At 38.6% G+C, this 20692-nt stretch overlaps 1 protein-coding gene across 1 annotated transcript in view; it reads right to left on the minus strand.

Moving 5' to 3' along the window:
* PHEX (phosphate regulating endopeptidase X-linked) overlaps positions 1–20692 on the minus strand; it is a 102926-nt gene that overhangs the window by 55693 nt on the left and 26541 nt on the right. Inside the window, exons 6-12 of the mRNA XM_058828507.1 lie at positions 20262–20330; positions 19590–19706; positions 16773–16856; positions 16331–16476; positions 10310–10403; positions 5098–5226; positions 1528–1629 (exon numbers count right to left, since the gene is read on the minus strand). Coding sequence (XP_058684490.1) covers positions 1528–1629; positions 5098–5226; positions 10310–10403; positions 16331–16476; positions 16773–16856; positions 19590–19706; positions 20262–20330 — 741 coding nt within the window. The remainder of the gene's footprint in view (positions 1–1527; positions 1630–5097; positions 5227–10309; positions 10404–16330; positions 16477–16772; positions 16857–19589; positions 19707–20261; positions 20331–20692) is intronic.

Below are 20692 nucleotides of genomic sequence, written 5' to 3' on the forward strand. Positions count from 1 at the left end.
TTCTGAACCTTCATTGATGTGTCTAAATTGGGAGCAAAGTGCCATGTGCTTCCAAAATGTGTCAACAAAGAAAAACAGCCATCTCTACCTACCAAAGATCTAGCCTACCTTCTGATGAAAACCCTCCTTAAAATGGGAAGGGGAGAGCGTTTCATTGGAGTTCATTGAGTTTTGGCAATGTTTGTATTGTTTCCCTGCTGAAAGGCAGGTAGCAAAATTTGAAAAAAAAAATCACTAAGCAGGTTACTATATAGAAATATCTTTATTAAGGAAATCATTAGAAAATCTTCCTGCTAGCATCAATTTTAACAAATATCTAAATTACAGATCATTCTATTTCTAATGGTATTTCTAAGAAAAAAGAATAGCATAACAGCCAGTAAGAAGTAATAACTGCAGCCCATTTACCACCAGGTTAGCAGGAAATAAATGTCATTTTACAATTGTTCTCTTGCTATAGAGTTTATTGGTGCATTTATGCAGCTCTATTTCATTTGCACATATATGAAGAGGATTGCTGTATAAAATGCAAATGGACTGCACATGGAATTTAAATCATTCCAATGATATAATGGCTCAACAGCCTTTTCATTAGAATGACTAAAAAACTTTGAAGGCCGTGTTTGCTTTTACATCAAAACACTGCTATTTTTATTCAAGCACAGAGAGCAGGAACAGTTCAACTGCACTTGCCTGTCAGTTTATTCAAAGAGGGTGCTTAGTAATTCACTGATATCCCATTGCCTCAACAAATAAGGACACAGACCTACACAACGCCCTCCACTTGTCTTTTTATATGCCCCCTCCAATTTCTGCTCTGGGGGCAGAGCTCTGCATCTGGATAATCTTCCTCTCCACTCATCACATGCTGTAAATGTGGGAATAGAGTGAAAAGGAGGTTTTGAGTACATCCTCCTGCATTCACCTTTGCCTCCTGCATTTTTTTGTGACTTTATCTGAAAGCAATCAGGGCCAGTAATGCTATCCTTGATTATAACACTTCATAACTGGCATCATTCTGTCAGGAAATTGATGTTCAGCTGGGATGGCCATGACACTCTCAAAAGCTCTCAAGTTAGGCCTCCTACCACAACACTGGAAAACCTATGGAATCTGAATTATTCTCACATCCCCTTCTAGGCTCAATACTCCATCTTCAAAGCAAACACCCTCAGCTGTCACAGGTGTTTCAGACACTGTTTTCTCTCTATAGATTGGTGTGTCCCTGGGATCCCAAAGTGAAGACTTTGTCAAGAAAACCCAAATCTGAAATTAGCTCATAGTCTACATCAGCCAGAGCCAGACAGAGAAAAGTGGGCATAAGGGAAGAAGAACAAGGTAACAAAAATAACTTCTGCAGAGAAACAGGAGCTCAGATGGCTCAGCATCCAGAAAAACAAATATGTCCCTTCGCAAACAAAATGATCAGTAACTGGAACTGCAAGTACAGTCCATGACATACTGCTATCATTCAAGTCAAATCTTTATATAACAGGATTTTACTTATTCAACATTTATATTTGTTACCTTCTCATGAGCTTTTCTTTTTGTTTCAGAGTCCATCCAGTCATTTTCCTTTTCTAACATGTCAATAAAAGCCCAGCGAATTCCTTCAGTCAATTCCTCCATCTGAAAGATATTTAGAAAATCCTTCCCCAGTAAAATATATCATGGCAGAATCTTTGTAAGGAAATGTTTGGTACAAGTAGGAGTGGTAGGCTTGGTTAGACCACAAATGATTGCAGATCAGACAGTATTGGCTGTCCTTTCTTGAAGGTTAATTTCTCCTCTCTCCAGTATTAAGACACTTTTTCTGAAGGTTTTTTCCATCTTCTTTCCCTTCTGGTATCACACACCCTGTTCAATGCTGATCATTTCATGTCATATTTGTGAGAATACCCATCTTGAAATCATGTAAAACACTGAGAGATTTGCAGCCCTTTGGGGAGATTTATGGCCCTTAGGTTCTAGATCACTGGCCCATGGAGAAGGAGCCAGCTGAAAGGCATTTGCAGAAATAAAGCCTTTCCTGCAGAGAGAATGTCTTTAGCCTGGTTTGGTTTATGTGAGACTGAGACACACCTTATTAATACTGGCAAAGAACTGAATTGGGGCTGACAGGATCATGATCCAAATACAAAGCAGTAACCAAATATTTATCTTGTATTTAGCTGCATTTGTGAAGCATTGCTACACTTTACTTACTGCAGGGAGGGAGTGGCTTACACCACTGAGCAGCCTTAACTGCTTCTGTGGTCCTGGACCACCAGTGACAGCTTGAATCTGTGCAAAACTGAGAAAGCCCACAACCACTTAATCGCAGCTGCTTCTTCAGACACCTCTGCAATGCCAAGACCACATCTTAAGCGAGTAAAAAATAGTAATAGGAGTGTTCAGTGAGTATGCACACTAAGAAAACCTTGAAATGACAGAAAACATGAACTATAATGGCTAAGATATGAGTTATATTAGTCTAAAGAGCCCTCATTCCTATGATCCATCTGGCAGTCCAGAAAAGTGTATGCGATCAGCTGCTTCTATTTACATCAGCAGATGAACCCCATGACAGATAGTCATGGGGAACGCTGGGAGAGAGGCAATGAGAGGGATCCAGCCACTGCCTGAGTCCTTTAGCACAAACCAGAGCTGAGACAGCACAAGACATGACAGATACCCATTAGATGAAGACTTACTGGAACTTTGCGCTATCAGTTACGTTACATTTAAAAATAATGAAAATGTCAAGCAGCAGAGATTTGTATAATCTTATTCCATAAATCTAGTATATCTAAAATGTCACTAAAAGCAGGGACTAAACCCTCAAAGGCAACATTACTTTTAGCTAAATTGTCATTAATGTATCAGATTAATATTTTAATCTGGAACTGTCCTTTATTTGTGGTGCTGTCAGAGAAAAATGTAGCAAAATTCCTTGGATTATTCATTTTTTCCTACCCTTTTCAAAAAACATTTTCTTCTTTTTAGAGTCAATATGGGTCAACCAGAGAAGGTCTAGCATTAAATATGACTAAAGAGTGAATATTCACAGTAACCTGCATCACAGGAAATAAGGTAACTTAAAAGTATTGACGACAGAGCACTGACTCAATTAACTTTGTTCACTAATGAGGTGAACTCCCTGTATTTGGAGGTTACAAGTTCAAACCCAAGCTCTGCAGCTGGGCCCTGGTGTATACTTAGGCTTTATGCAGCAGCTGTAGCTGCAGGGGGCAGGGGCAGAAACCTATTCCTGCTATCAAAGTTATTACTGAAACCGCTCAGGCGTATCTGTAAAAAACACTGCAGGCACTCTGAGTTAGAAGCAGTGCTATATTTAGACACAAATAATGTCTTTCTTGATAAAAGAAGAGAAGTATCTAAGGTATGAAACATCAATCAGAAAACATAGCGGGGGGAAAGAATCTATATTATCCGTAACTCAGGATTTGCTTATCATAGACAGATACACGCCGTAAGCAAGAAAAAGAAAAAAAAAAACAGCTGTACAAATAAGAGTGCTTCACTCACATGTTTTCTTACTATTTAAGAAAGAGAAATAGAACTGAAAACCAGTGAAATGAAAATGGTAAAGCCACAAATTATTAACTTGAAAAGCACACTTCTAAATTAAATGCAGTGAATTTCACCTGTATGCAATTTTATCTCCATGGGTTGTTCATTTTAAGACTGAATGTTGTGACCTACACTATGAATTTTATATGCATTTCTCACTATGGGTGCTACTGTGAATTCAGGCTTGATAATTTTCCAAAGCTTTGGTCTAAAAGGAATGTGCACACTAAGAAACATTCTAATTAACTGGCATTTCAAGAGAAACCAATGTCTGCTCTATCTGTTTCTCATAATTTTTCCTCACATAAGCAAATATGAAAAAGTGTCCATCCCTTCCATAAAGTGTACATTTCTTATATTCCCACTCTTCCCACTTATCCATGCAGGATAACACACTGCATATGCCTAGCATATTTTTGCCACTAAATGGCCAAATAGCACATTACAAACTGGATCAAGAAAAAGGGGATTGAAAAGCTGGATCTCAGAGAGGAAACTCCAGATGAAGGCAAGTATGAAAAGAAATGCAGAACCTGAGAGGGAAACAGATGACAAAGATTTGGACAGGTCAAATGAGTGTGTGGAAAAATTTAATCCTTCCCTGAGAAAGGAGTCCAAGTAGATAAAGTCAAACAGGCAAACTAAGACAACTGAGCCAGGGCAGCACAGGGCTTTCAAAAAGCTCCCAGCACAGGGTGCCATCTCATGTTTCCTAAATGGTTGTGCCTCTCCTGCATGGAGAGCTAAGTTCAATGACTAAATGAGTCAATTTAAAACTGAATACTGCTGGAAAATCAATGGCCGTAAAAGCAGATATTGGAAAACCTTATAAGAAAAATATGAACTGAAAATAAGTCATAAATTACTGTGAAGGGTAATTATTTGAATATGTTATTGAGAGAAGTGATAACATAGCTATTGTTGAAATTTTAGAATGAGGATGAACATCTCTCTATACTCAAATGTATGGAAGGAAATTTCCTTCCACTATTCAGCAGAAAAGATTTTAATCACAAATATAAACTCCCACTCTGGCTCTCAGCTTTCGTTAATTTAGGCCAGATATCTCTCACATATTTCTTGTTCAGGTGTAGCAGTCACAGCTTTCAAAGAGTAGTCCTAAAGCAGAGAAATCTCAACCAGTTTTTTGATTAGTCAGTAAAAACTTTAATAAATTATATTAGCTATACTAAACCACTTCTCCTCAATACCCCTCACTCTGTTCCTGCACAGCCTGGCTGTCACTATTTACATAAATTAACAGCATTCAACCTGGTTTTGAACTGTCTGCTTATTTGTCTGAAGAACTGCAGATGGAAGGGAGGGGCAGTGCCCAGATGTGTAGAAAGGTAACATTTCTTCAAATTAATTCAATTTTCTCCTCGTGTTTTGGGTTTTTTTAATTCAATTAAAACATTTTTAAGAATCTTATCTCTTTTTAAACTTTGTTTTAACATCAGAGGCAATTTGTGAGGATGAAACCACTAAATGAAAATTTCCAGACAGAGACTGCAGAGGACTCACCATCTTTTTCTTGTCTTCTCGAAAATGGGCTTTCACGAACATCTGACCCACAACATAGGGGAGGGCATTTTCTACAAGGTCCACACATTTATCCCACTGAGGCAGCAAAGTTGTAGTCCCATGGATCACCTGTTGACAGGGGCATATATTAGGCCATAACATCATACTGTTTAAGAAGAATCCTCATGTGGCATAGGACAAAGCACATTTGTCAAAAAGCCACCAAAAGGAAATAATGATACTCTGCAGTTATTTCTGTTTTCATCCAATGCTATGGAAAATATTTTTTCCATATTTTCCAATATTTTCTTGCAGGTTAAAAGTACCTGCAAGATTTTAAACTTAACAGTACAATGGTAGCAGTGACTTAGAGAGACTAGACTTAGAGAATTAGTGCTAACTTTGGACTAATCTTGGTATTCTTTCTGTGTAAAGTAGAGAGACAATTTCCTCTAGAAAAACCCTGCTGTGAGATATCACCTGAATATGTTTGCCTCTCCTCTGACAGGATGAGAAGCCTAGGTAGACTGCCCTCATGAAAACTGGGTTAGTTCTATGAAACACGTCCCTCAGAGTCCACCATTGCCATGAACTAATGACATCTAACACAGATGGGTACTTGTCCACACCTTTTTGTCATTTACCTGTCCAACTACTTTTACAGCAGTTTGTGTAAAATAGTTGCTTTCAGTTCCTTTCCCAAACAAATAATTTTCAGGAGAAAAGAGGTTTGTATCATCAAGAACACTGAATATGTTTGTTTCTACCCCAAAAAATAAAATAAAAAACCCCACTCTATGTTGCAGTAGAAAGATGTTGGTAGAACAACTTGCATTTTTACCAAAGGAACTGTATTAAATACATACTTTCAGGCTCTGATGATGTCACCATAAATGAGCTTCAAAAGAAACAGTCAAGAATGGTCAACACAACAAGGAAGAAGGCAAAACAGAATTCAAGAGTATTTGCTACCTTGGTTTCCTTTTCAGACAGGAAGAATGTTATTACTGTGGATGCTTACCTAGCTAACATTACATTGCTCATCAAGATGTAGTTTGTATAAATAAATCCTGCACACAAGATAGAAGATGGGTCCATGTGAGCAATAAACAGTGCTGATTTAAGAAACATTTGTTATTTTCAAGGTTCAAAGTTTTCCCTTTCCACTTAAGGAACTTTTTAAGCTTTTCCACAGAGAACAAGCATAATCCCAGTCCAGCAGTTAACACCTGACAGCTGTGTAAAGGCAGAGTACAGTCAGCATCAAACCAGAGCAGGTGGGATAGGGATTCTGGCCTCTCACAGATTATAAAAGCCTCTTAAGCACCACTTTTGCAGTTTCTGAGCCCTTTCTTTTTCCCATTATTCTCCTCCTCTTAGCACAAGATTACATGTCCAGCAAAACTGAAGGGTTTGGATTTGTCTCTTTCCGATAGGAAAATATTTCATTGGAAAATTCCAGAGCAGCTTAACCCTCAGCTATTGAAGGTGAGATATTTTGGTAGTTCAAAGATTGATTTTCCCTATCATATTGTCTCTAATTAAGCATAATCAATGACTCACACTTAAATACACCAGTGAATTGCATTTTCAAATGCTTTTTATTAATACCGTATATGCAGTAATAGATTTTCTATGGCAGAGAGTACTCTGCTTCCAAAAGAAAACCCTATTAGTCAAACCAATACATAATAAGGTGATATTTTTTCTAAACAGAGCCAAATTTGACAATCAACTCCTTTTCCAAATCCTTCAACCTTTATACATAACAAAACACTCAAAAAAAGATAAGAACAAAAGAGAAGAAAAAATCTCTCTGGGGTCAGAGTAAACCCACAATGGAGCTTTTTCCTGATGCATGGGGAAGGAGGGGAATTATGGCATTAGTCATCAGAGCTTGAAATTCCTTCCAAAAGCTGTGAGTAAGCATCAGCCATAGAAATAGTCAGGAGACAGAGCTGGCTTTTAGACTGTGACATACTATTATTACAACATAATAATTATCATTACTTTGAGGGAGGCTTGACTGTAAGGAGGATATAAAGGCAGCACAGACTGTGAGACCAATAAAAATAGAACTGAGAGGAAGAGATTATATCACAGCTGTTTTATTGATATTTATGTTACAACAGCCAACAGGAACTCCCTCAAATGGTCCTCCTAATATTAATGTACCACTCTAAAACACAGTACTTCAGGTAGTAACAGTGGCTATAAATAGCAGGCTTCAAGCCCTCCCAGTCAATTCAGAGCTTCACGACACAATTAACCGACCTCTTCCCCAGGTGCCACTGCACATTTACAAGGTTTCAAAGTGCCACTGCAGAGGAGTTGCTGAGAGTTGCTGGTGTGGTACTCAAAGCACTTTCTCTAGAGTCAGCAGGTTTTTCCTATCTCTAAACCTGAAGTTTTTTTAAAATCTCATCATGTATTTTTCCTTCTCTTTGCAAAAATCTTAAGGCCCTAGTGCCAGGATTTCTACATACAAGGTATAAAAGCCACTAATAGAAAATGAGAACCTGGTGAAAAAGAATAGTTTGCTTGTGATGGTTGATGCTGACTGAATTAATGAACCAATGAGTGTATAAAATACACCCTTTCCTTTAACGGTTACTGATCTATCTCATGGTCATATCTTTTTATTCAATTCAATGTTTTATTCACTTACCTGGCAAGGGGTTGGTGTGTCCTTTCTATGATTCTAAAGTGCCTCTAGTTTTCCATCCTCTGACTAGAGAAATCTATTCAACAATAGATGAGTCCAACACCATGGACTCCATTCCTCATGTCCTTTCTATTGACCTGTGAAGTCAGTTCCACTGAGCTGTTTAGTCCAATTAACTTCAGCTGTTAACTATTAGCTACTGCTGTTTACTTCACTCACCTAGCTCTCCATCTTCAGGTCCCAGGGGCAGATAACAGGAATGAGTTGCTGATTCACTGCTTTTACTATGCTTTAAGCTTTCACAGCCATTTACATGGCCAATATTGTTTAACTTACTCATCAGTGACTTGGCGGGAGGGGCAGAGGCCTCCTCAGTGAGTTCACTGATGGCACAGAGCTGGGAGGAGAGGCCGATTCCCCCGAGAGCTGTGCAGCCCTTCAGAGGGGCCTGGACAGGCTGGAGAGATGGGAGAGGAATGGTCTGAAATTCAGAAAAGGCAAATGCAGGCTCCTGCCCTGGGGAAGGACAACCCCAGGCACCAGCACGGGCTTGGGCCGACCTGCTGGAGCAGCTCTGCAGAGAAGGGCCTGGGGGTCCTGGTGGACAATGAGCTGTCCATGAGGCAGCAGTGCCCTGGGGGCCAGGAGGGCCAGGGGGATCCTGGGGTGCTTTAGGGACAGCTCTGCCAGCAGGTCAGGGAGCTGATCCTGCCCCTCCACTGAGCCCCAGTGAGGCGTGTCTGGAGTGCTGTGCCCAGTGCTGGGCTCCTCAGGACAAGACAGACATGGAGCTCCTGGAACAAATCCAGTGAAGGGAAACAAGCATGAAGGGACTGGAACATCTCTCTTATGAGGAAAGTCTGAGTGAGCTGGGCCTGTCCAGACCTGAGAAGAGACAACTGAGAGGGAAACCCATCACTGTTTAAAAGTATCTGAAGGGGAGGTGCCAAGAGGTTGGAGCCCTTTGGAGGCTCTTTTCTGTGATGCTGAGCAATAGGACCAGAGGCAGAAATTGTGCACAGGAAATTCCACCTGAACATGAAGAAGAATTTCTTCCCCATGCAGTGAACGAGCACTGGCACAGACTGCCCAGAGAGGGCATGGAATCTCCCTCACTGCACATGCTCAAAAACCATCTGGGCACAACCCTGTGCCATGTGCTCTGGGATGACCCTCCTTGAACAGGGAGATTGGACCAGACAACCCCATTGTGGTCCCTTCCAATCTGACCCATTCTGGAATTCTATGACATCCTTGATGAGATTATTAATAAGCACTGAATCACTTTGAATAATATTTCTCCTCAAGCTTCTACATCACAGAGATGTGACAGTAGCCAGTTACCATATTAAAATGCACAGTATCCAAAGCTTAATATTTCCTTTCAGGATTTTTTCTGGCCATTATAGAACTCAATGTAACTCAGTATTATTCTACAGACTGGCTGATAGCCATCAATCCATTTTACCTGACTAGTAAGGAATGTCCCAGGAGGGGACACCTACAAACTTGTCACTGTGGTTCTGACAGCCAGTTTCACATATTTTACATGAAGAAAATAGCATCTTAAACATGACTGTTTTGAATATGATCTCAGAAGTACAAGAGGCTGCCTTTCCTGTGTAGTTTCCATCATGCTATCAGAGTTTATTTTTAGGTATGTGATCAACTCAGAACTATTTCAGTATTACTCAAGGAAAAAGAGTATAGGTTCTTTAATTAGTCACCTGCATGCCTCACCAGGCAGGACAAAACACCCACACCTCCTGCACCATTCTACCCTCCTGTTGTCAGCCAATTTTCATAATGGCAAGCAAAGTTCACCATCCAAAGTGGCTTAGACACAAGACAAAGTACCATTCAGTTTCAGTTTCATCCTTGGTACACTTAAGGAGCCCTCACACTGCCCACATGATTACCAAGGTGGCTTTCTATTCAGGGTTCACCTAATCAAATGTATTTGTTTTACATAAATGCCCATATTACTGAATAGATAATTAATTCTGCTCCCACAGCTTGTGGCAGTTTTCTGGTTCTTCTGCAACCCCAAGCTGGAAGGCATTTGATCATCTCAGTGGAAATGGCTGGGTATCCTTGTGCTAGAGTTCATGTAATGTTGGCATTAGAGCATGGGAGAGCTCTGAGTAAGCTTTAAAAAAGTGAAATCCTAGGCTTCTGGTTTACTGGAGCTGTATTCACACTAGGGCAAAAGCTTAGATTTTGGTCAAAAGGGTTTGGCCTGAATGTCACAGCCCACATAATCTAATTCAAGTTTCTTCAAAACAAGACTACGTTTTTTAAAGGGGAAACACCATCTAAAAGACTTTTTTGTCTTAGTGTCATTCTACCATCACATAAAAGTCTTAGTGTCATACACAAAAATATGGGCGGCAATTGTTTAAGAGGTTGTCTTAAAAAAAAAGTTTATTAAAGAATTTTTTCCAGCATGGAAAGCAGTTTGTGTTTTGCAAAGATATAAGCAACTATAAAGGAAACCAATAGTGTCAACACTAGGACCCTTGGAAATGCTATGAAAGTATAACTTACCCGAGAAAACTCCAGCCACCGATACTGGAAACGTCTACTGAGGTTAAATAACCTTGAATAAACCATCCTCCATACCAGGTAATTGGCAAGAGTCCTGTTAAATCAGGCATATTTTTATCAGACATGTAAACACATATGATGTACCACAAAGCATTCACAGAAATAGCTCTACAAACATGTTACCCTAATGGTGGAAATTTCACCTTAAAAATTAATGAATGATGGCCAAATCGATAAATCTCAATTACACAGGAGAATCTGTATGATTGCAGCCATTTAATATATAATTTCCCTATAGTAACCATCTTCTAGGGATTATTTATAACAGGTCAATCACCTAGTATGTCATTTTTAGGTAATTTTTTTTTCCAAAAGGCAGCTTTCATTTTCCTTAGAAGTGGCAAAACTGTGTTATAATAATAGTTCCATCAAAGTTCTATCCAGAGATTAACTGTTTTTTTCTTCTGTAGATCAAAGTGAATTTTATCTCCCCTCATTAGTAGGGCACATAAATGGCAACAGAATAGATAACAGTCCATCCCATATACATTCTCATTATCTCATATTTGTATCTTTCATTAGAAGTTATCAATATGCTTTGAAAAATTCTATTATTCACAAAGTTAATAAAGTATTACCATTCCTATTTTGTCAGATAGATAATTGAAATACCAAAAAAAAAGAAAAGTGTCAGTAACAAAAATCTTATGAGAATCGAGGCTGAGAGACCAAGAAAGAGCTTGTTTAAAATTCCCAGGAGATCTGGTATCTATGCCCCTTTTCTAAAACTCTGGGCACCTGACTGGAGGATTTATCCAGCCTAGATTGATCTCTTTCCATGTTCAGCAGTGGCTGTATGAGCTAAAGATTCATTCTGAATATGCAATTCACACAGTCTCAAAACAAGTCCAACAATGGCCTACACTTATTCTCATCTTCTTTTATACATGACATATTTTTCGAGGATAGCCATTGCTTCAAAGCTAGGATATTCAAATGTTATTTGTTCCCCACTGGGATATACATAACATTTTTTACTTAGGCCATAGACTTCTCTGTAGGTAGGAAAATGGCTTCTATACAACTGAGGGTGCTGCTATGGACTGTCTGAACAACTCCCCCACCTCTAAAAATCCCATTTCTGCAATCTTCCATTGCTGTAAGTGTGGGGCAATGCAGTTGTTGCTACAGTGTCACTCCATTAGCTTCACTCACAGACACATCCCAAACAGTTCTCTCCTCTGAATCATAACACCTTGGAAATACACTTTGTAGGCATGTCTTGACAGCAGCAGTTGCTTGAGACATAACTTCAGTTTTGCCTCTAACCAAGCTCCAGTCCACCCACACAAAGCCTTCAGCTCAAGATGTGTTGCTGCACCTCTCACACCGGGTATATTCCCTCTTTTAGTACACAGATATACTCAAAAGTGCATCTAAATTCCCACAATAATTGTAAAACATATCTGAAAAAGATTTTTTAGCATGAGTAATGTGCCTTTATAAGACAGTACATGTCACAAAAGCCAGAATAGTTAGCTCTGTTTAGATAATCACACCATTTTAAGATAACGTTTAGAATCATTAAAAATTCATTTCAACCTAAGAAATGCCACCAAGTTTAGATTTTTCCCTTAACAAGTTTCTGACAATGTGGAATTTTCTCACTCAGTGACAAGTGAAGCACCCTAAAAGCACTCAGCTCTCATTGTTTTGGTAAATGACATGAACTCCAGAAACCTCACAACAATCTGCATCAGGTATTTCAGCAGAGCTGAAAAATATCCAGCTGTAACAACTTCTATAGCATTTATACAAATCTCACAGATTAAAAGGTTAAAGATTTGCTTTCAATCAAAAGCCTTAGGTAAAATCCTTAGCTAAATAAATCACTATCCCACACCAATTATATATTACAATTTGGTACTTAATCAGCATCAAAAACAAATCAATACTCTCTTCTGTGTACTTGTTTTCACACAGCAATGTTTGTCCTTACATTTGAGTTCAGAAACCTCTCTCAACCTGGTAGTGAATGAAAGACTGAAATTCATACAGGCTGCCTCTCAAAAGATTGTAACTATAATAGAATCCACAATGTATTAAACAATAGGGAGGTTCTACCTTAGTGCTCATTAACGGAGGGGTGGGCAACAGATGGAAAGGTTGAGGAGGTTTTTTGTCACATGTTTGAAGCACAGTGTGTTTTAGCTTGTTTTTCAAAACAAAATAAAATAGTAATTTACCTGAATTTGTTTACTTACTGGGGGGATGATTATTTTAAATTTTGGGATAACTATGCAAACTTCAAATCATTTGGTTATCTTCAGTTGGATTAAAAACTGACACTTTTTGCTAATAAAGTTACTACAGTGCAGATCTCGGGTGATTTTCATCCCAGTTTCACAAATAAATTCACGGAGGCTCAGAGAAGTTAATCTCTCCACATGGAGCAAAATCCAGTACACGAATAAAACAAAAATCTTGTCTGCTCTTTCAATGAGATCAGACTGTTGTTCTAACCTTTCAGAAGAGTACACTCTATTTTAACTTCCAAATGCCTGTTGCAGAAAGTGTAGGATCACTTTCAACCGGTACAACCCTTATTGTGACACACACTTCCAAAGGAAGTGGTAGAGAGATTGTTTGCTAGGACAGTTAAAATTATACCAGCACTTATGAATATTTACTAAAGTACTTTCTGTCCTGTCTCAGAATAAAGTAGGTTGCTCATGTAAAATTCTGTGAGCTTGCAATATTTTAATCAACAGACACAGTAGCAATTAAAGAGGACAGATTTAATATGAGATAGGTGGAAAAATTAATTGACATTTTAAGAAAAAGATCTCTTTCACAAATTTTAAATCTGTTTGAAAATTGTATTCAGAATTGAGTCACAAATCAAATTATAAGCACTGAAAAACTTTTGCCTCTATTGCTAAAGGCACTAATTCAAGATAAATTATTGTAACTTCTCTAATTTTTCAGATGGAGACTTAGACCAGAAAAGAGATCTAGTGCCTCCATCCATCTCTGAAGAAAATTCCTCATATGCTATGTGAATTTGAGTTCTTTCCAATTAATAGTCCCATACTGCAAAGATATGGGAAGGTAAAACAAAGGAAAAGGGGCCTAGAAGAAAGCTGGAGAGGTACATTTTACATGCAAGAACATATAGAGATAAGACAAGGGGGATGGTTTTAGACTGAAAAAGGATAGATTTATTATTAGGAGGAAATTCTTTACTGTGAGGGAGATGAGGTGCTGAACAGGTTATCCAATGAAGCTGTGGATGCCCCATCCCTGAAAGTGTTCAAGGTCAGGCTGCTCTTGAAGGCGGGGTATCAAAATGGGGCTCTGAGCAACCCAGCTTAGTGCAAGGTGTCCCTGCTTGCAGCAGAGGTGTTAAAACACGGCAATCTATAGGGTCCCTTCCAATCCAAACCACTCTATGATACTGTGAAACTAATTATGCATTCTGAGATCTATGAGAATGATAAAGCTGCTTCTTTCAACAGCTGCAAAGATCTCCAGAAATGATGCAATTTATAGTATCCTATTTACAGCTCACATAAAGCACCAGCACACAGGGAAGGGATATAAGCTCCCAATTAGTGCCAGCACAGTTCTATCTCCCCCCTCCCATAGCACAGCTATACTGGAGCTCTGCCATTGCTCATTTACATCACTGCTACATACACACATCTCTTCTTCCTGAAATAGAGATAAACCCCATTAAAAATGAATTAATACACCAAAAAGCTGAAGAAATCCCTGAAGACCTCTTACAAAGGTGTGACTTACTTCAGCACCTGACATGCCTATGGCTAGCTATCCCCAAGCTTGATGGGAACTCCTGCAGGCTGGTTGCTGAGCTTCTTGGGAAGGTCACTACTAGAGCCCAGCTCCTGGGCTGGAGTCCCAGCAGTGCCCTGGACTGAGGACTTCAGACCAACCTCTGGACCACGCTGCTGCTCCTATTTCAAGCTCCACACAGTAACTTGATTATATGCAGTTAAGTAAAATTCTGCTAAATTCATGCTGCACCATGTCACTGTGCTCTCCTCTAGTAATATTACCCTGTGAATGATTTCACAATTCAGGATTGCTCAGCAGGTTCTCTGAAGGAGAAATTTTTAATACAAGGATTATAGTCGGTACAACTTTTCACCTCCAACACAAACTGCTTCTGTAGCCAGACTTAATTTTCACTCCATTCTTTCCTCCACCTGAAACAAACGTCATGAAATACTTTACCAGATCACTGGGTAAAATACAAGGGCATGAGCCATCTTTATGTGACATTTTAAATAGTACCCAGGCTAGCAGGGTGCTCATTTGGGAGGAGGACACACAAGGCACTGGAATAAATGGATAATTCCCATTAGGAACACTGAAGCAAATCTAAAATTTTAAAATGCTTTTCTAGGAATTTCAGGTCTAAATATTTACAGTAACAAATCAAATTCATGTTGTTTACATTAAATAAATCTTTAAAATGTCATATGGAGAATGGCAAATGAGATTACCTAAAAGAAAATATTCTTGTTAAACTTTCAGGGCTCACCCTAAAATGTTGAGACCTCATTGTTATGAGTTCACATGGAGATGATTTCCTAATTTTCTCAGGCCAGATAGCAACGTTACCTCTGGAGCAGACTCCGACATTTTAAGTAATGAACATTATCACCTAATAGATAAACATGATTTTGGTTATCATGCCTGGGCTGCTTGGATACATTTTACACACAAGAATTTGAAGCCTTCTTGGGTTCAGTTTAGCACTATTTACCATTTCTAACATTTCATGACGCAAATTTCTTAGGACAAGACTGGACAGAAAATGCCTAAGCCATTAACACCTATAACATATGCAGTATGAATATACTGGAACTTTTTTTGCTCAACCTCTCCCCCTGACCTGTGAGGTCAGAAACCTGGTCTTGAGTTTGCTAAAGACAGGTATTGCAATTATTTCTGGTCATTACTCCAGCCTCCTTCTTCCATGACACACAGGCTGGCTTAAGTTCTCTTGAAGACTCAGACTTGCCTTGAAGAAAAGAATGGAAAAATCTTCAGGTATTTACTCTTTAGTTACAGAATATATTTGCATGTAAGTGTATTTGTATGCAGGGAATAACTAATTCCCAGTTATCTTGCTAGATATGCACCCTCTAAGTCACACATTTATACCCACTGATGTAACAAACTTGAAGTTAGGAAGCAGGGACAACCCAAATAATTTTAAAAACTTTCTTCAATAGATTAATATTGGTGGCAGTAATGGTACTTATCTGAATCTTTTTAAAGAAGGGATATTTGATGATCTGTAGGCAAATCAAGAATTTTTATTTTTCTAGTTGTTTGATTTCTGTGCTATTTTTACGGGTACTGTGAATTAATGTAAGCATTCCATCTCTAGAGACACAGAGCAACAATATAAGAATAATTTTTGTCTTTTTTTTCCTGAAATACATTTGGTTGTGGCCATACTGTACAATCAGTAAAGATTGATATTTGGAGACAATATCCTAACAAAATTCATTTTAAAGTTCAGTAACATGCCTCAGAGAACAAATTATCAGAAATCCCTTAGATGTTATCAGTAAGGATGTTTCAAATGGGATGTCACTTTTTCATCACTGCCCAAAGCTGTCTTGTTTCCCTGTGCAAAGCACATCTGCTGTGTTTCATCTGACCTACCTGCATTTTACAGATTTATGTTCTACAGGTGTAAGGGATTTCACAAGATACAAGACCCTATACAAGAGATGCTGAATGAATCTGGAAAGAGCAGCTTTACTGCAACCTGTGTTAACCATAGAAGAAAGGTGCTGAAACTGAAAATTCTCTTCCTGTGCACAAGGTAATATCTAAATCCTCAGACAAAACCAAACAGACTGTTTGCCTAGAGACTTGATTCCAAGAATAGCTGAAACTCATGGGAAAAAAAAAAATAGAAAAAGTCCAGCATTTGATGTCCCCTTGTGAGTTTGGATGAAACCATCATAGGATCCTTACTTTTTCCTTTCATTTTCTAGTATCCTGAATAAATCTTTGAAGTACTGGGGAACACGGACAATCACATTTTCTGAAGGACCTATATCTTTAAGCTCAGGATAGAGTTTGCTGTCAATCACCTTCTTGATGTATCCCAGCCAGTCAAACTGCAATGACAAAGAGAAGGCTGGTTAAAGCAGACTATGAAGAGAGATTATTTATTAACTAAGTTACACCTTTAAAACTAATGGTTTCAATGCTTTACTTATTAAAAACTTAGAAAGTATTGCACTTTGTCATTACATATGTTTTCAATCCTCATTAAAGTTGGAACTGTATTTAAAAGAATGAGCACACACATTCCTAATGATACTTCTTTAACATGCTGCTCTGAACACTAAAGACACTTTCAATTATACAGGTCAGATATTAAAGAATAATTGTTCAGTTATACCAAACCAACCTGTGGAATCATGGCACTAAGCTCCGATATGTTCATTTTATTGTACATCACCTCACTTGTTCGATTTTCATATGGAATCATGATCTGGTGAAGAGAAAAAAATGCATAACACCATCAAAACAAGGTTTATCTTGCAGGGACTCTTATGTCATTACTATCCTTCATAATCCCAGTGCAGAAATATCTCACCCCCGATTTTCCAAGCATCTATGGCATTAACCTCCATTTCTGAGGACTGCATTTAAATAGAAGAAATGGAACATAGTTCCTTTTATGTTTAACTCATTACTGGGAAATTTAATGAGCTGCATGTCTTCTTCGGACTTATCAGATTGATTTAGCTCTGATTATGCTAAGGAAAGACATGTTAATACATAAAAGATAAAAGTACAACTTGACTATTCATACTCATTCATTCCTTCCTATCAAGTAGAAGCCAACTTCAGATTTAATAGGTCAAATCTGAGATAGTGCATCTTCATAACTGGAAGTGCATTTCATGTCTTGGATTTGAATGTGTTCTTTACTCCACCTGGGGGAACAGCCAGATTCTCCTCTGAACAAGTTTCTCCTTATTTCACCCCATCATCCTGATTTCCATAGCAGGAAGCCTGAGAATATAGGCCAGGCACGAATAAAGCATTCCCCAGCCAGGCATCTCATCTGGGTGACCAGAGGACCCAATCTCAAGTTGCTCTGTAGCAAGGATACAGCAAAAGAAATCCTAAATATGAAGCAAGTCTTTTATAACTGACAAGAAAGACATGCAGTCTCCAAGAAGCCCTGTGGTTCATAATAGTAAAACAAAGTACAAGGTATAGCTCAAAATATTCTCAGTGTTGAAGAGAAACAAAAATTCCAGCTGGCAATTCCAGCCCTGCTGTAAGGCAAATCCTATACAACAGGCTGTATGCTGGGCAGTCTAAAAGACAGAGATTGATGCCAGACAAACCAGACAGCTGGCATTTCTCCAACCAAAATTCTCCAGTAACTGCTTATGGTTTTAATATTGCTCAAACCATAGAGGAAAAAAATTTCCTTTCTTTTTCCTTTCTGCAAATTTAATTTATCTGAAAAACCTTTAAACACTTCTTGAAGCCATTTACACCCTTACTCTCAAGACTTTCCCTCTTGCTCCAGTGATTCAAACTTAATAAAAAAATTCCTTGTACACAACAAGCTCTCTCAAAACATGCCACTCCTTCCTATATCCAAAGTATTCTTGCTGCCTCTTCCTGAGCATAGAATTCTCCATTAAATAGGTTTATTTGAAAAAAATGAAGAGGAACACAGGATACAGTAGAACCTCCAGTGACAAACAGTGACATCACAGTAAGATGCTTATATAATCATTATGTTTATTAGGGTTTATGCAACCAAGTCCATTGGCTCACGCCTAATATTAGGACAGATATTAGGAGGATTATTCTTACTAAAAGAAACTGTAAGCAAGCATGGCTTGTTGCATAATGCTGTGCACTACTGATGCTGAGGTTGTTACATGATCCATGTCATCTTACATGGCAGCTTCACTTACATATTTTGTGGATTAATGCTCTGTAAGACACTTGTTAAGCAAAGCATTAGAGCTACCAGAGCTAAGGATACAACATCTTGTGTCATCACTGATAAACAGAAGAAATATTTACTGTTTTTCAAGTGTGCTGGGTCACACAGAAGTATTTGTGCATTAGCCCATCCATGTTAAGTAACTAAAAATGAATATTGGGCTTGGCTTAGACATTTGACAAAATTTCATCCCTTTCAGCAGAGAGATGGAAACACTGGTTGGCTACTATTGTGGGTGGCCCTCATTTCTGTACAAACACACCATTAACCAGCAGTGGGATTCCTGTAGCAGCCACATTGAAACTGAGATATAGAGAATGAAAAACACTCCTCCAATTTGAAATAATCCTGTGGCATAAATTAAACTCCACAAGGGAACAAAAATGTAACCAAGTAAATGCCAGAATCAAGCACCAGATTTAAATACTCTTAGCTTTACTAAATTCATTTGAACCGCTAAATTGAAACTCGTGAGTTTTCCATCCACTCTCCCAGACTACTCCATGAAAACATTTTTGGAGCTAAGGTTGGTACAGCTGTAAACACCAATCTCTCATCACCAAGATCCAATATCCCACCTCAGTCATGCACTGCTTTTAGACTGTTCCACAGAGAATCAGCCCAGCCTGCTTCTTAAACAACAGAGTAATATATACTCAACACAAATGCACAGCAGGAGCTCAGATTCTACACAACTTCAAAATTATAGAATCACTTAGGTTGGAAAAGACATTAAGGTCTTGAGTTATGTCATATTTTTCCAGCTGCCTAGTGGGTACCAGTGAGTTGGCGTAGATGAACTTCAGCTGGGATATTGATCTCATCACATTTTTGGAAGGAGAAGCCCTAATTCCTATGGGACAATCCTCAGCCACTTCCACAGTTTCTAACACATCAACACCCCCTATATTTCTGTTGTCATATGGATCTCCATCCCCCACCTCCACCTTTGGAGAGACCACCTATGGCAGACCAAAGGACACCATCATTTAAACATTGCCATGCCACCCCCAGGTTTGCCTCTGGTCAGCCTGGCTGACATTACAATTTAAAACACCAGGGGCATTTGGCTAATGTTTTTTCTCTGAGAATAAAATTTACAATTTAAGAATTAACTAAGAGAGAAATATAATTTTTCCTTTCTTCATCAGGATTTGCTCCTTTCCTTCTGCTTCTAAAATCCCTGTTACTAACACTGTTGATATAATGGCTTTTCACTTTGAGAAAGGATTATATTAGATCACCAACCTCTGCTATTTTAACTTCCAGTTTTAGAACCGATTTCATATCAGATTCAGCTCGGGAGGCATTTGCACCCAGAAGCACTGCTGTATCAACCATGAACTGCAAAAAGGCATCTCGGTACTGCAAAGAAAGAGAAAGACTGAAATGACAACAGGATTTGCTCTTGAGTAGAATTGTAGCAGTAGACCTGAAATGCCCAGCTATATAAAACTTTCATGCTTTAGGAACCAAGGTTGTGCTTTCCTTACCTTGAATGCCAAGCAAGTTAAAAAGGAGAAAAACCACTGTAGAACTACCATGCATGAAAGAGATAACTGCTGTGGTTCAGGGAGTACAAATCTCAGGAAATGCAAATGACAGTTCTGGATTAGACTGACAACTTTCAGCTCTTAAAAATGGATTAGACAATGTGTAAAGATGTATACCAGTATTTTTGGCCAAACAAGACAGTAACTACTATGGGACAGAAGTACTTGTATACAAGTGCAAGCTTCATTTAAGATATTTTGCAAGAATGTTTTTATAGAAGTGGTGTTTTCTGCTAGATACCCTGAAAAACCCAAATCCAAAAAAAGCACAACCCTTTCTCAGTTTGGAGCTCAACAAAGCAAAACCAACAATGAAAAAAGATGAGGAGGGAAATGGTGGCTCTATTTTCCAGCTGACAATACTTACAGATTTGGCTTCTGTGGTATTTTCTAGGTAATCCTCTCGAGATGCCAAAGAGAGGCTTGCTTGGTCAAGCTGTTAAAAACAACACAAAGTAGCATTTAACAGCTAAATTCATCAGATTCAAAGATAAACTGATACACAACTTTGGAAGGGTTCATATTTTTCTGACAATTATGGTAGTTGTGTGCAAATATCTGCCATAAAATACTGCACCAGTCTGAGTTCAACAGGATTTCAAAAACAACAGGAAAATGTTATGCTGTGCTGACAGGTATTAATTAATCACATTACTGTGACCTGGGGAGCCTCAGATGACCCCTGCAATAGCTAAGCCACCTAGAGAAAAGAGTCACAGGTGTAATTTAGGTGTTTAAAACAGCTTACAACAGTGAGTAGGAAATGCAAAAGGACTGTGTCTACAGGATCACATCATT

Source organism: Poecile atricapillus, chromosome 1 (genome assembly GCF_030490865.1).
Source record: "Poecile atricapillus isolate bPoeAtr1 chromosome 1, bPoeAtr1.hap1, whole genome shotgun sequence".
In the NCBI taxonomy this organism is placed as follows: Eukaryota; Metazoa; Chordata; class Aves; order Passeriformes; family Paridae; genus Poecile; species Poecile atricapillus.